Source organism: Semicossyphus pulcher, unplaced genomic scaffold (genome assembly GCF_022749685.1).
Source record: "Semicossyphus pulcher isolate SPU_LCO1_2020_fin unplaced genomic scaffold, fSemPul1.0.p SCAF_6, whole genome shotgun sequence".
Classification (NCBI taxonomy): Eukaryota; Metazoa; Chordata; class Actinopteri; order Labriformes; family Labridae; genus Semicossyphus; species Semicossyphus pulcher.
Genome location: NW_027211737.1, coordinates 7648070 through 7664483, shown reverse-complemented (window position 1 = coordinate 7664483; position 16414 = coordinate 7648070). Strand labels below are relative to the sequence as shown.

The 16414-nt window shown below is 41.7% G+C and overlaps 1 protein-coding gene across 3 annotated transcripts in view; it reads right to left on the bottom strand.

Annotated features, from left to right (window-relative positions):
- ksr2 (kinase suppressor of ras 2) overlaps positions 1-16414 on the bottom strand; it is a 124680-nt gene that overhangs the window by 95234 nt on the left and 13032 nt on the right. For all 3 annotated transcript variants that reach the window (XM_069682828.1, XM_069682829.1, XM_069682830.1), the window contains exons 2-3: positions 15196-15336; positions 13844-13994 (exon numbers count right to left, since the gene is read on the bottom strand). In XM_069682828.1, coding sequence (XP_069538929.1) covers positions 13844-13994; positions 15196-15336 — 292 coding nt within the window. The remainder of the gene's footprint in view (positions 1-13843; positions 13995-15195; positions 15337-16414) is intronic.

Here is a 16414-nt window from a genome sequence, read left to right as displayed (position 1 = left end):
ACACTCACGCTTGTGCCTGTGAACCCACATTAAGAGGCCCCGCATCCCGACCCCCTTCGGAAAGACCTCCAGAGGCAGGAAAGATGAGTGGGCCTGAAAGAGTGCTCGTCCACAAACGTGGAGAAAGATGAGGAGGAGAGGATGTTCAATCAAGCCTCCTTCATTAGCAGGAATAAAAAACACGACAGGCCTCTCAGAAACGTAAAGGTTCAGCTTGATCCCGCGTGGAAAGCTGAGACTAATCAACGGCCACAGATGAGTTCACAACACCGAGATTACAGACGAAAGGAAGCAGAAAGCTGAGTGCTTTTGGACAGATCTGGACATGTATTATTAGGAGGGAAAATTAGGAGCTAATATGTAATGCCCGCTTCAAAATTAGTACCCTGCAAAATGTAACAGGTAAGTTTTTAAAAATGTCAACAAATCACCTTTAATTTAAACAACTGGCTTCCCTACAATGATGATATTCCTGCAGGAGGCAGCGTCTCTTTAAAAAATGCTTTTGACAGTAGTTATCAAGCTGATACCCCAGTGAAATGTCTCCGCGAGAGAAGCAGTGAACTGGAATCACACTCGTGACACTGTTGCTTCAAGTAATGAGTCAATTCATCAAGCGCACTAGTATCTTAGCAACTGCTTCTGCAAAATAGTAACAGAAGTTGACTTCTGAATTTCTTCAGCAAAGGCTCAGGCACATTCAAAAAATGAGATGAAGAACACCGACTGAGAGTAACCCCTTTGAGATCTGTGATTTGAGCTAATTTGTGTGGCTTGTGCTTGTTAGCAAGCAAGTTTGTTTTTTCATGCAGACCTTTGGTGGAGGAAAATTGGGTCTTTTGATTTATCACAATTTCTAGGTGCTAAAGTATTTCTCACCTGCTCCTGAATTCACATTAAAGTGTTGTTGTTTTTTTAACCTTTATTGCTATTCCTTCAAGATGCATTAAGTAGCCTAATAATAGCCTTTTTAGTATAGTATAAAAAAATTATGACGTTCTGCGAGCATTCAATCAATATCTCTTTCTCCAGCCGAATAATAAAACTGTATAACTGTACATGAAATATTAACTCTGACCTAACCTCGATTTACGTCACTGGGACTGGGACACCGGGACGTGGATTTTAGGGAAGGCAAGCGTTCTGGCTTCCGTTTGTACTATGCTTGTAGTCCGAGTAGTCTTGACCAATCACGTATCAGCTGGCTGCGGTGTATGCTGGAAAAACAGTCTGTGAGGAGAGCAAAAGCAGGCGGGACGTAATCCGCTGCAGTGACATCCTGACTCCCATCAGCATCATCTGACGACGATTTAGCTTCTTATCTCTATAGCTGTGCGCCAGTCCAGGGGCAGCAGCCTTCCAAGGCCGTATTTGAAGGCCGATGGGATCCGAGCCTCTGACCAGACATTTCTGCTGGACGTCTCCTCTAATTAGCTGGATTACTGTCATTAGTATGAATATGTGACTTGAAAAGAACGATTGGTGAACCTGAAGGAGCTGGGTGTAAATCACTCTCACTAGAAAAACATTTGTAAAATAACACTGAGCATCTTTTGTCCAGTGAGATTTGTAGTTGTGTCTTCAGATGTAAATATAATACAGAGTGGAGTTTCTTTGATCCAACTCATAAACTTTCTTTCTGAGACAGATGCAGCTCTGGCAGGGAGACGGTGAGGTGAGTGGAGCCATGGTTTTCTTGAGCGTTTGCCCTGTTTGTTTGTCCTAGGTTAAAAGTTAAGAGTGAACAGAATCGAAAAAGTTTCAAGTGAAGAGAATGGGAAAAAGTGCAGCGTAAAAATGTTGCTAAAAGCTGGTTAAAAAGGCAGATTATGACACAACGCTGACACATGCGCACTGCACAAATCATACCTGATTCCTTTCTGACATATAAAACACAATTTAAGATAAGATGAGATAATCCTTTATTGATCCCCGGGGGGGAAATTCGGGATTTAAGCCCTCCAGGGTACACTTCCAGTTGACAAAACATTAAAAAGTGCAATTAAGGGGCGTCGGTTTAGCTCAAACACAATCGCATGTCCCACCTACAGAGGCTACAGTCCTCAGTGCAGCGGGCCCCGGGTTCGACTCCCACCCTCTGCCCTTTGCCTCCTGTTATCCCCACTCTCTCTTCCCCTATTTCCGACACTGTCCACTGTCCTCCCTCTACATAAAGGCATAAAAGGTCAAACAAATAAGAATAAAAAGTGCAATTAAATGGTGCTAGTTTAGCTCAGTGGATGGAGCATGCGCCCCATATACAGAGGCTACAGTCTTCCATGCAGTGGCTGCATGGTCAACTCTCACCCTCAGCCCTTTGCTGCATGTCATCCTCCTCTCGCTTCTCCCCATATGTCCTGTCTCCCTTCAGCTGTCTTGTCGATAAAGGCAAAAATGGCCCTTTAAAAATGGAAATGGAACAAGCGCAAAACAGGGCCCTGAATGGTTCCTTTCCGGTTGGGAAAAACACATTAAAGTACTTCATAGTCTGTCCTACATGTTAGAAAATGTTGCAGGGTGTTGGTGCCTCGCCACATTTTGGCCCCTGCCGCTCAGAACCTCAGAAACCAGTCTCGTGTTTGTGCTGTGGGGTTGGAGATCTCATCATTTACGTAGCTCACCTTTTCACTTTAGCTAAATTGTTGCATCACTGTGCAGATGTACTTCACAACATGCGTCAGTAAGCAAACACATAACTGTTCGATGGCACTTCAGCCGGCCAAAGTATCTCTGTTCATACAGTCCGACGCTCAGTGATTCAGACTTCAATTCAGCACTACGCTCATTCTGATGCTGAAACAGAACGAGCATACACAGGCCCTGCACATAATAGGTTTATGGCTCAGCTGCCTATTATCATGACTGAGTTATCAGATTATGATTATTTCTGTGGTTTTCATGGTCTTTTAATAAGCTTTAACCGAAGCAAAATAAACAATAGATTCCCTCTGGAGCTGGTGGAGAACAAACAGAGAGAATATTTAATATATTCATGAAAGAATTATATCGACCGGAGGTGTTTTCTGGCACCTTTTTGCCTACAAATTCACCATACCAGCTTAAGAAGGTAATAAAACATAAGCCTTGTGTTCACAGCTCGTCTTAAAGTGGTCAGAAAAATCACTCGTCGAGATGAAACAACATTTTTAAAGAATCTTTAAAGAGAGGATCTTCAGCCATGACAATCTTTTAGATAGCACTGAGCAACAAACGGCACTTCTCCCTTTTCGTCTTTGTCTTCTCTCACTCCTCTCTCCTTCTTCTTGCAACAACACCGTCTCGCACGAGATTTCAGCGCGAGACTTCTCCGTGAGCGAGACTTGGTTACAGACAACAACAGAGAGCATAAGGTAAAGTAGCATGGCTGCCACAGTGTTGTCAGACACTTATTATAATGATCTGAGCCTGTCAGTAGCAAAAACAAGCGCTTTTAGTGGCTGTATATTGGCGTATGCCCGGTGCCCTGTTTAGTTACATTGTATCTCATTTGGCGGCTGCCGGCCGGTGCTCCCTCCCTGAATACTGGATCGATTTCAATAATTGTTGTCTCCACTAGTCACTTACACACAAACACGTGGGAAAATAGGGTCTAGGTTGAAAAATCCCCAAGTTATCCTTTAAATATTATGTCAAAATGAGCAACACTTAAAGTTGTAATCTCGAAGACCTCAGTTTCGTTCTCTTTGGCGGCACCTATGGTGATAAACAGTAATTGCGGGAGCACACTTCCCAGATATCCAGACAGTGTTGCATGTGGGACTCTTGTAACTCTTGATTTTCCTGGCTGACGGTCGCTTTCCTTTTCAGACTGTTTGCCTTCATCTGAGCGTCGAGTTTGTTTCTTTTTCTTCTCTTTCTCTTCTTTCTCTTTTCTTTGTTTGTTCAGCCATAGTAGATTACTGTTTACTCACAACACTTGCAGAGAGCAGAAAAGCAGCCGCTTAGCTCCGCCTACCCTCTCTGGCAGACCAACCACTGCTGGCTGATGGAAAACACGTCACTAACTGGGCGGCATTTTTTCCGGTAGAGCAGGCATCCCTTATATGGGGGCTAATTCCTTGATGCATTGGCCGCTGGGTCGACTCCAACCTCAGCCCTTTGGTGCCTGACGTCCCCACTCTCTCTTCCCCATAGTTCCCGTGTATCTTCTGTATATATATATATATATATATCAATAAAGGCATAAAATATTTCAAAAAATAAAATAAAAAATTTCATTATTAACCAAAGTAAATAGATATCCATTATATATAACCATAGATAAAAAGCCCACCAAACACCCAATGTTCAAACACACATTGCTTCATGAGGACTGTGTTTCAGATTAAACCACATCTGACTGACAGTAACCAAACCATCAACCAAATGTCGTCCAGGTATTTAAAACAAGTCCCGCCTACGACAACTCTGTGAGAAAAGCAATAAGAAAAACGTGTTTGTGTAAGATCCCTTCATTCACAGTAAGAAGATTCCTTCAAAGTGTCAGAGAGGTAACTCAACTCTGAAGAAAAGAAGTGAATTCATACAAGAACAAACCAGTGTGAACCAATCTCTCCTCCATGTGTTCACAAATGCTGGATAATGCAGAACTTCAGATGTAACTTTGGAGCCTCATCATCATCAATCTTCCATCCTCTCCTCTCACCTGAATCACCCTTCATCTCCACATCCAAACAACGCAAGCGTTTTCCACTGCAGTGATTAATGCAAATAACAAACCCCAACACCATTAACGGGACAATCTGAACACTCAGTGCGGCTTTGTGAGAGGCAGATAACGGCCTCATAATCGGACTAATTACCTCTAGATGTGTTGCTTCTTTGGGCTAAATGGCAGTGAAATGCCACAGGGACGGAGGCCGGTCTGTCTGTAAACAGGATTTGGTGAAAAGGGCAATGGCTGCGCTCAATAGATGCGGTGTGTTTTTTTAATCCCCACTCTTTTAAGTTTGTGGACGTTCTTGCAGAGTAATCAGTGGGACTCAAAGTTAAGGCTGTGCTAATTAGTTAACAGCCAATAAGGACCACCCAGGGGTGTTCAGGAAGATGGGTGTCGGGGGGGTTCGGTCAATGCCCCTTCTGGTTGCTTCTCCTTCCCCGTTTCATCTGCTCTTTCCCTCTCGACGTGACTATCTTCGCCTCCTGTCGTCACAGCCTCTTCTCGCACTAATTTTCTCTGCAACATCCATCCTTTTTTTTTTTTCCTTTCCTCTCCTCCATTGCATATTCTGCACCTCTCGCTCTCCCCTCCTCTGCCTTTCTTCTTCTTTCTTTCTTTCCCTCGCTGATGGCATTTGAAGCCAATTAGGTGTTTGTATGCATGTCGATCCGTCTCAAGGCCGCGAGTGAGGACATTCCTTTTAGCTATCAAAAGATTTCAGAGGAAAGCTACCAAGGAGACCTGTCGAGCTAAACATCATTAACTATTAAACATCAACACTATTAGCTTGATCAACAGAAGAACTCTCCATGTGGAAATGTTTGTGTGTCTTCATGTGTGTGCGGACTTGTCGAGAGGGGCGGGCTGGATAATGTGTGTATATTGCGGCACAAAGGGCCGACCGGCTGCCTCCGAATTGTATGACTCATCCTCATCGCGACTCGTGGACTGCAATCCCAAGAGCCTGTAGTGAAAAATTCTATTAACTTGCATTAGTTTCCTTCCTCCACCATGACACCAGCAGAGCGACATACATTCACTTATTCTGTTCCCGGTTATGTGATCTATCGGCTGCCAAGACTGCAAACTATACGACTGTCTGTCTCTGCCAGATTTAACATAATTCCTGATGACGCATAAACACATTTTCTTTGAAAAAAACATGTGGCATAAATCTGTAAATCCTTCTCTGTGCTCTCATTCATAACGGCTGAATATGTATGTGCACTTTTGCAACAACCTCCAGATTTTAAAGAGAAAATAAAACTCTTTAAAAAGACTCAAGACGTAAGAACATCCTCCGCTTCTAGCTTAGCCGTGTTAAAGTGCCAAATGCTCTAATGGGGCTGCGTAAACCCTTCAAAAGCACATCTTCCACTCCACAATATATACATGCTGACACACAGGTACAGGCGCTAACATTACGCACACACAGATGTGCAAATGTGGCCATGTTTTCCGAGCTTTGACATCTCTCGCTCTTCAGGCTCCATCTGGGTAAGAATGTGAAAAACCTGCGGCTGAAAAGAGCCTCTCAGCGCTCCGTGTGTGTGGGGTGGGGGTGTGGTGTTGCTGTGGTGCATTCAAATATCCCCTCAGCCAGTCCCCCCTGTTAGAGAGCCCATTAGTGGCTCTGTGTGGCCGGACCCTGCCACTGGAGGGAAGGAGGGGGAGAGGGAGGGAGGGGAGTACGGTGGAGGCAATGGATGAAGAAGAAAGGCAGGGAGGTGGACGAAGACGGGAAAAAGAGGTTGACAGATGTCGACATGCTTTTTCCCGAGCTCTCGACCACATCTGATGGCCTTTAAGATTGCTTAGTTATCATATGACCCATGTGTGGAACTATGATCAGCAGGGGGTCGTATACGGGGGAGGCAATGACCCAAATCTCCACTAAAAGATGTAGATTTTTGGTCTGATGTGAATATCCTCCTTAGTTTGCTTCCTGTTTTTTATTCCACTCCTGCTCGTTTCTATGCAGCAAAACAACAAGGCAAATTCCTTGGATGTGTAAACCTACTTGGCACGTAACCCTGATTCTCATTCTGACATTGTTCCCGGTCGATTACAGGGCTGTAACTTCTCAGTCAAGATTCAAACTTCATGTCTAACATGCAAAAAATAATCTGTACTGATCTGCTTGAATTGAAAATTCACATTCTTGCAGCAGGCCTTCCTCTTTATGCCACATGCGACCGCGTGTCCTGTTGAGCAAACAAACAGCTCAGCGTTCATTTTATTCATTCATATACAAACATTAAACAAAGGGGTGCTGGTTAAGCTCACTCGGTAGAGCAGGCACCCCATATATGGGGGCTAAGTCCTTGATGCATTGGCTGCTGCATGTCCTTGCTGCATGTCATCCTCCACTCTCTCTGCCCCTTATTTCCTGTGTATCTTCACTATACTGTCAATAGAGGCATAAAATAACAGTCCTTCTTTCCTTATAAACCAACGTAGATAGATATCTGTCATATATAACCAGAGATAAAAGACTTACATCTGTTCTGCATGGATAACTTGAGTAAAAATCTTGATGAGGAGGCATTCAACACCATAGAAAAATGTGGATTACAATAAGGCTGTTTGCAGCAACGTTAGCTTGGCATCTAAAGCGTTGTTAAGAATAAAGCTACGTTGGTGAAGGGCAAATTTAGCTCATCAAATTACTTTTTAAGTCAGATTTGTTCAAACCTTTATATGTGATTCAGTAAAAAGAGTGTATGATAAAGATCCTGGGCAAAACCTCAAACCAACTTAGGGCCAGAACACACAGTCAAAACACCAGGAGCCACCAGAAGCATTCCCGGTGACACCAGAGTCTTCAGGTCATGAAAAGTCAGCACTTCAACACCTCATGGTCTTTGTTGTTTGTTGTTACTCCATAAAGACAGGAAGTCCCCAGTGAGGAAAACAGGAGCGGTGTTTGACATAACATGCAACAGCTGAAGGGGTAACTATACAGCAGGCTACCGGTCAGGACCACGGACAGAGACTGAGGACAGGAGACAGAAAGCACAAGCTGCCTGTGAACACCACACTAAATCAGAACCAGTCAGAGGATTGACTTGGATGGGGTCAAAGGTCAAGAGAAAGGGGCACTCACATTCAGTGATTTTGGCCAGAGATCGAAGGGGTTACCATGGCTTCTGCTGCAGTAATGTGATAACAAGTGAGGTGTTCTTGATTCCTTAAAGCTGTCATTACGCCTGCCGAAGGGCGGCTGTTTAAATTAGCTACGATGGCTGAACTGTAACTTAAACCACATAAACAAATAAAGATAAAACATGAAGAATCTCCAGAAAAAAGCTGTTAAACTTTCATGATCGTTTATGATTTAACAGAAAAAACGAAACAGTTTATTTTTCTAAGAAACAAGTTCAACCATAAGTCTATTAAAGGATTTAATAAAGTACTGTAATAAAACGTTGTTTGCAAAGTACTTTCCAGCAAATTCAACATTTGGTAAAGGAAGAAACTGACGTTAACTACAATCTTTTCATGCAGTGTTTTTATATTTCCGGACCAAAGTTTGAGAGTGAGGGTTCTTCAGGAGGTAAAGTGTTCGCAGCAGGACAAAACTCTAACACCCCAGCTTATATAGACTTTATCTTGACCTGTTTTATAGTTTTAGAGGCCTTTTAATGCTACTTAATGTGAGGGTGGTGCATCAGGTGCATGTAGATGTCACAATGCTTTCACTTTATTCACTGAACTATTCATAATGATTCTCTGATGATTAATATCAGGTTTAGCTGTTTCCATGTCCAAATTTGACTTTTTCACGCTCATTCTGATTGTTGAAAATTATCTACACCAGCTGCAAGAGGAAAAATTATGATTTTTTTCTGGTGCAGTGCGAACGAGCCAAAGTCCGAGACAGTGTAGGCGAAAGAGCGCCGGCCTCTGGAGAAGCCTGACTGGTCTGAACCCAGCTGGACGGAGGCAAAGGCGGCTGAGACCGCCTGACAGACTCTGCCAGGAGACGCCTGCCTGCCTGCCTGCCTGTCTGCCTGTCTGCCTGCCTGTCTGTCTGTCTGTCTGTCTTTCTTTCTGGACAACATCCGCCTCCATCCCCAATCAAGCCGCTGAGACAGAAAGAAAGGAAGGAAGCTGGAGAAGCACACAGGAGGGCGAGCGACTCCAGCAGTCTGATAAATGAGCACAGGGACCAAAGGAGAGGTGTGAACATTTGAGAGGACAGCTGAGCACCTGCTGAAACACGGAGAGATGTTTTTGTGGCTGCACTGGTGAAAAACCTGTTTGTCTGAATGTTTGGAGCCTTCTTTATAACAATAAAATATACTTTAAAGAGCTTAAAGCTCTTTTAATAAAAACCCTTTTTAAATCACAGATTTGTTGAGAACACATTGAAGAAAAACTACTCATCAAGTTAATTAGCTTAATTGTTATCTGCCTTCTGTTTGAAATGACATCTGTTATAGAATCTGTGTAGGTGTGTGTGTGTGTGTGTGTGTGTGTGTGTGTGTGTGTGTGTGTGTGTGTGTGTGTGTGTGAGCGTGTGTGAGTGTGTGTGTGTGTGTGTGTGTGTGTGAGCGTGTGTGAGTGGGAGTAGAGGAGAATCTGATTTGTTATCAAACCGAGTTTACAAAAGGTTGTTGCCAATTTAACATCCCAGTTTAAGTGATCATCTACTGCCCCCTTGTGGTTCGTTTGCATCAATGCAAAAGCTTTAACCAGGCAGACTGAAAACTGAGTGTGGTCTGTGACGCCACCTGGTGTGTAACAATGGAACTGAAGAAATCCACTCATAACAGATGTCTTAAAAAAGCCCGGCTTTGTCAAGAAAAATCAAATAAATACTGAGTATATGTAGTAAGTTAGTTAGTAATTGTTAGTGTGAGACAATTTAAAATGTGACACATTAGGAGAGAAATGCCTAATTTAATACACGATGACATCAAATATCACCTAACAAATAAAACTATTGCAGCCACTCCATCATCATTTCCTGATTGAGTTATAGTTTGCCCACTTATGACAGTGTTGGTGTTCTAAATCTCACCAACACAGGCATGTTGATGAATTAAAATACAAAGGAATACATACATAAACAGGGGCCTTTACTACAAAGCGAGTTCAACAGACTCAGGGTCTCTTTTCCGGATCTGGCTACATTTAACCTGACAAAGGAGAACGCGCTAAACTGTCACACGACGCTGGTTATCAACTCGATAAGTCAACCCAGGGTGTCTATGAGCGCGCTCACATGAAAGGGCCGTTGTTTGGAGCAAACGACCGATCTAAACAGGGGTGAGTCTGCCGTCAGCTGATCCGCATATCTAACAAACTCAGAGCAAACTATTATTTCACAAAGATATGAAGAAGTTACACACAATCCAGACTCAACATGCACTCAGCTGCAGCTGCTGAATGCAGGAAGGACAAATAGCAAAAAAACGCAAATATAATGATATCACTGTTCCATCATTAGAGCATGATATATTTATTATAACACTTGTGTGTTACGTTAGATTATTACCTTGCACAGATGTATTTCTGTTAGGGGCAGATTTAGACCTTATTCTCTCAGCCGCATCAAACGGACCCATGAAGCAAATATAAAATAAACAGCCTATAAAACCACAACTTAAAGCAGTACGAATGCTTACTTTCATATATGAGTACAGAAGTACTTCAGGCTTCAATGTTTTTATCAGTCTCTGTTGTAGATGCCCATGTACAAAGCACATTGAATATCATTCATGAATATATTCTATAAAATCGTACAGTTAAGTGGAAGTGTTTAACTGCTCTCTCTCTTCCTCCTCCCTCTCAAGATCTGCTCACAGAGCTCCTAAATCAAGAGACCTGATTGGTCACTGAGTTTAGGTTGAACTCTTAACTCGGACATAACTGATCCAGAGCAGGTTAGGTGTTCAGCATAAGTTACCATGGTGATCTACCCCGGTAAGAAGTGAACCACCTTTGTAGTCCTGAAAACTCGCAGTTAGCCCTGAAGTAACCTCGATAACCGCAAATCCTGCTTCGTAGTGTACCCCCCTGATAGGCCTGTTCAGTGCTGTCACAATTCTGATACCTGTACCACATTCTGTTTCTGCTCTCTGCCTTTGTCTTACATTAACTCTCCTGTCATTTCAGATCTCCCTCCTGTCCTGCATTAACCCCTGTGCTCCCACCTCCCCACCTCCCCACCACCTGACCTTCCCCGCCCACCTGCACACCTGCTCCCACACTGAACATTCCTGTTCATTTACCATCAGATAGCCTAATGAGCTCAAGCCCGTTTGGACCCCTGCATCATTTTTGGATTTCACCTGTAAAAACTTCTTGCCTGAGATAAAGCAAAGCTAAAATGTTTACAACCTGCCTGTGTGGTCTGTGTGCTGTGCATTTGGGTCTAAACCTGGTTTTATTGAGTCGTTACAAAGACAGGAAAGTGTGCTAAACCGATAAGCTGAGTTTGCTGACTATTCCATGCAAGCACATGACTTCATGCTTAACCTAGTCAGTGCAGATTTTGTTTACTTAATTACTTTTATACATGCCACAGAAATGTCTCGTTCAAAGTGCTAGCAATGCTGTAATGTTGATGCAATAACAAAATGGTCACTTGTCGACTTGATAAGGTTGCTGAATCCCCCCGAAATGAGTCTCCACCTCTGTAAAAAGAGGTGGAGACTCATTTCGGGGGGATTCAGTTTAACTTACAGCTAAAAAGAAAGGGGAAAACTGAATCACTGCTGCTGAATACATGAGGAAACAGTGCCACCTACTGACAGTCAGGCAGTACTGCACACACTTAAATAAAGTGACCTTTAGGACTGGCAGTAGATTAAACCTAAAGCACAGACTGACAGCGATGCATGTGTCAGGACAATCAAAAATTGGAGGATATGCAGGATAAAAGTTTTATGAATTCTAAACCAAGAACAACAGTGCTTAAAATCTGAAGACGGGTTGTATTTTTGTTCATAGAAGAACAAAACACACATCAAACTGCACATTATAAATGTTGTAAATTGTTTCGTAATTCTGTAAATATAGACATATATATATATATGTACATAGACACACACAGTGGTTCAACCGAGGGCCTGAAAAAAGGTGCTCTCTCAGTCACACTGTCACACTGCTCACACTCTCATTCAAAGGTAATGTCACCTAAACTACATTTTGTGCGGTCGTACTGCACCAAGCACTAATTCTCCAAGCTCAACCGCAGTATTTAAAAAAATATATAACCAAATATAAAATGTATTGGGTTTATAGTGACTCTTTCTAACTTTCTATTCTTTAAAATTAGGTCTCATTTCTTGTTTTACCTGGTTTATCTTCCACGTCACTCTGATGTTAGCTGTTACACTGTGCTCCCTGCTGTGCTAGACTGAACTCTTGGTAAGTAACTAATATGAATACATGTAATATAGTACAGCTGTTCTCCACACCTGCTCGTATCTCATACGTCATCTCTACCTGAATCCATTAAAAGTTGCACAACACATCTTCCACATCTTACGTGTATTCACAGGCAGGATAATGAGGTAATCGTTGGCTGTTACTAAATATAGTCGGATATATACAAGCGCCACTCTCCGGGTTTTTCATTGTGTTTTCACCTCACTGTTTTTGTTTGTTTTGGCTCTTCAACTACAAATTGTAAATATAAAATAATTAATCTATACAAACTGTTGCTGAACAATACTGTAGTTTTCACACTGATTTCTAGACTTTCTTCAGTTTGTATTAAGTACAGTATTTTTTCCAAGTTTGTATAATAAGAACATATCTTTTTAAAGTACTACACCACAGTCATCTAACAACTGAAAGCAGACAGCCTAAAGCAAGTTATGTTGTTAGGAAAATCAGATCCAGAGGACAAGCATTACTGATATTGACGACACTTGTTGTCAAACTGATTAAAGAATTTAGTTGTTAATAAATCAAATAATTATATATAGTTTAAATTAATTGCATGTTTCTGGCTTACAGGTTTAATGCATAGACTGTATAAAAAGATGGACGACATGACAGCTCCCGAAAAGTGAAGCCAAAATATTTCAAGCGCCCCCTGTTGACTGGCTGCAGTATAGATCATAAAGCCCGCCATGTTAACAGGTGGGACATGAGTCAAACTATAAAATCAAAATACATGCCAAATAAAATTTTCTCAAACATGGTTTCTGTCATTATAGTTAGTTCTTATCATGCGGATTTACGTCCTAGTGTCATTGAAGTTTCCATACCTGTGAACGTTAACCTCAGACCAACACAAGAAGCTGTTCTGCTGTTAAACACGCCGTGTGCGGGATCCTTGCTGTTTTTTCAGTAAGTTAAGTGTGTGTTTTGGTTAGCGGAAGTGGCGACGGCAGCGTCACCCGCCAAGCTCTACTGCGCAGACTCTGGCTCCAAATGACGTCACCATCACATGATGGCAGTGCCTGTCACGGGGGCTATTTTGGCATCACTTTCGCACAATGGGAGCAGATGGAGACACGTTGTCCATCTATATATACAGTCACTGGTTTAATGCATTTCCTATCCTCTATGTCCCCTCATTTCCTGTCAAAAGCATAAAATGCCCACAACAATTTATTTATACGTTACTGACTCTGAAATGTCAAATGTCTGACTGTCCCTGAATGCACCAAAGAGAACTGTCCATAATGACTAATAAGTGTTACCTATAGTGCAATATTTACCTAAAAAATTACACACATTTTGACCTCCTTTAAAAATCAGTTGATGGTTAATACTAGCAACCTGGAATGTCGAATGAATCCAGGAAATCAAAGTAGTAAAGCACTGTTTACTGTGAGTTTAATAAAGGATGAAACCAGCAGAACATCCTCACTTTTGGACCAAACTTTCAGTTTTCCTTTTTGCATGTATCACTAAAGCTGGCATTCATTTCTATCTGGTTCAAACTAATTCTATTTACTTTTAAATTGCAACCAACAATATACTGTGAGTTTTAAGTTTGTTTCCATTACATGAATAATCACTGTACAGCACGCTTCACATACTGTTAAACACCAGAACACCAGGCAAAGTCTTATTTACTCACAGCAAATAATTCTAAGCTTCGTGAAAGTTTCCTTAAAAAAAACGTGGACATTTTTTTACACAGTAGTAAATGGTGCTAAATCCAGAACAGTAGTATTTTCTTCTGAGGATGTTTAAAGACATGTGTGGCCTTACCGAGCTGGTGGGCCTTTCTGAGGCAGGAGAGGGAGGCGTTGAGTCGGGCGCACTCCTCCTCGTTGGCACCGAACTTCTGCAGCAGCTCGCACACCTGCTCCTCGCTCTTCTCCAGCAGGCCCTCCAGGGTCACCTCACCCGGGCTCATCTCCTACAAAACACACACCACAACAAAGATTACTAATATTATACACACATGGATGCACATACATTAAGAGTGATCTATTTAGACGTCATATTAATACTTTACTCTGATGGTTTACAGTAAAGGAAGCACTGAATAAGCATCCTCAAATGACAATGGAAAGGAAAAGACAGTTTCAACCTTTTCAGTGGTTATTTTTCTTGAAATAGAGTTTATTTATGCCAAAGTCTTTGTCAATGAAAAAGAGAGCTGACATTTTAAAGAATGGTTTATTCTAAGATAAATAAACCAGCTGCAACAATCACAGCAGGCTGTAATGGCAGTAAAGTTCCTGGAAATTGACATCATTTTAAGCTTTAATGCAATGGCTCAGTAACGGAAGATTTTGTCTCCAAGATGCAACCAAAACACACATCAGAGGATGTGTTCAACACTGACAGTGTAACTTTTACTACAAAAACCTGGTGGGCTTTTGTGTTTGAAGAAAAAGCTGCAGAGTTCTCCTGAAGCCAGCACCTAGTGGCCACTAGAGGAATGTCAGATTAAAACGCTATTAGAGCCCTGGGCCAGTATGGGAGGAGTGTGAGCCACCAGCTTTACTTCAGATTAGTTAATAAAGAAGACAAAGCACACTTGTGTTAGAAACCTTGGCCAGTCAGTGATCACTTTTTAGGGAAGAATGTGAAATGAATAAAAGAGGAAAAAGACAAGAGAAACATGTGAATATAGAATAAAATGAACGATGGAAGAAATACATTTGAAACTGCAGATGCTTTCATAACAGACACCAGAGGTCACTGGATGGTTGAGTATGAAAATCATGTAAAATCATATGATGAGGACCTCATTCTCATGAGATAAAGGCAGCAACAGATTATCATTTCTAGTGTTGCTTATTTTTTAGATTCATCAAGATTAATTGATGGGTTGTTTGTGTCAATGCAATGATAGAAAAAGTTTTCTCAAAGCCCAAAGTGACATCCAGAAATGTCTTTTATCCACAACCAAAACTTATTCAGATTATTTATTTAAAAGTAGACAAGACGATTAATATCAGACTGCAGTTCAACATGAGCTCCCCCTGTTATCTATCTGTCTGACACCAGAGTATTTAATTTGTGCACTCATATGTAAATCTCCACTTTGTCATTGTGGAAAATCAAGTGATTGTCTATTTAGGTTCAATAAAAAAAAGATTGTCTACTACCTGTGTGACCTCCTTCCTCAGGTTGACGATGCGGAACCAGTGTCCGAGGCGAGGGAAGTCCTCCAGCTCGGTGCTGCGCTCCTCTAAGGCCACTTTGCACTTACAGGACAGCTGGCGGCTGAAGTACTTCACCAACTTCCCCTGAGAACAAGAAGGACACACAAAGTGAGCGACGGCTGGAAATATGTTTCTTTCTTTCTTAATGCAGAGTAACCGTTTACCTTTTCCACAAGTAAAATAAAAGTGATGACCACTAGTCTGTCTAAAATACAACATTCCTGGTGCATGCAGTTCTCATGTTGTGCAGGAACGTTGTATTTACTGTACTTCATGTAGAGCACAGAAACAAATGCACTCTGGGGAAGTTCAAACATAAAAATACATTTAAATCAAAACATTTGCTTCTTTTCATTAATAAAAGGGCGTGTACTGAAGAAGTGACCTCTTGTTGTAATCACAGGCATGACACACAGTAAATAGAAACTCAGTAGTGGCCACAGTTGCTTCACAAAGGGATTTCATCCTAATGCACCCTAAAAAAATCAAGGCAAGAGTGGAGGGAAAAACATTTAAATGTTGATTTGACAAATGTTGATTTATTAATGTTTAAAACTATAGTGACTATATTGACTTATAGAGAATATTTACATTTTCGTAGCTTTAATATGGAAACATATTTATGTCAGTTTAATCAAACTAAACTTCCTAAATATATCAATAAAACAAAAAGAAGATAAAAAAAATGTCTTCTCCAAAGGTAAACTTAAAACTTTAATAAGTTGTGTTCTCTCCGACGTTATTATTTTTGTTTATTTGTATGCCTTTACTGAGAGAGACGACAGTGGATAGTGTCAGAAACAGGCCAAGAGAGAGTGGGGGAGGACACACGGCAAGGGGCCGAGGGTCAGAATCAAACCAGGGGCCACTGCATCGAGGACAGTGACACAAATCGCATTCAATAAGCTACTGCAGGACACTTTCTCTAAGTTTGAAACAAATTGCTGCCTTATGTTTAGCAACTGCTAAAAGTCCCACAGATCAAAGAGGCCTGAAATATTAAAGTACATCCCTCAGATGGTTGCTTCTGTTCTTGGCCGTCACAGACAGCAGCAGAAAATCTCACAGTCAGAGATTCTCACTGTTTTCTGCAAAGTCACTGAAACCCCTGAACATCCTGGTTAACCAGCGCATGGAAGATAAAAGCAACCCTCTCTGTCTC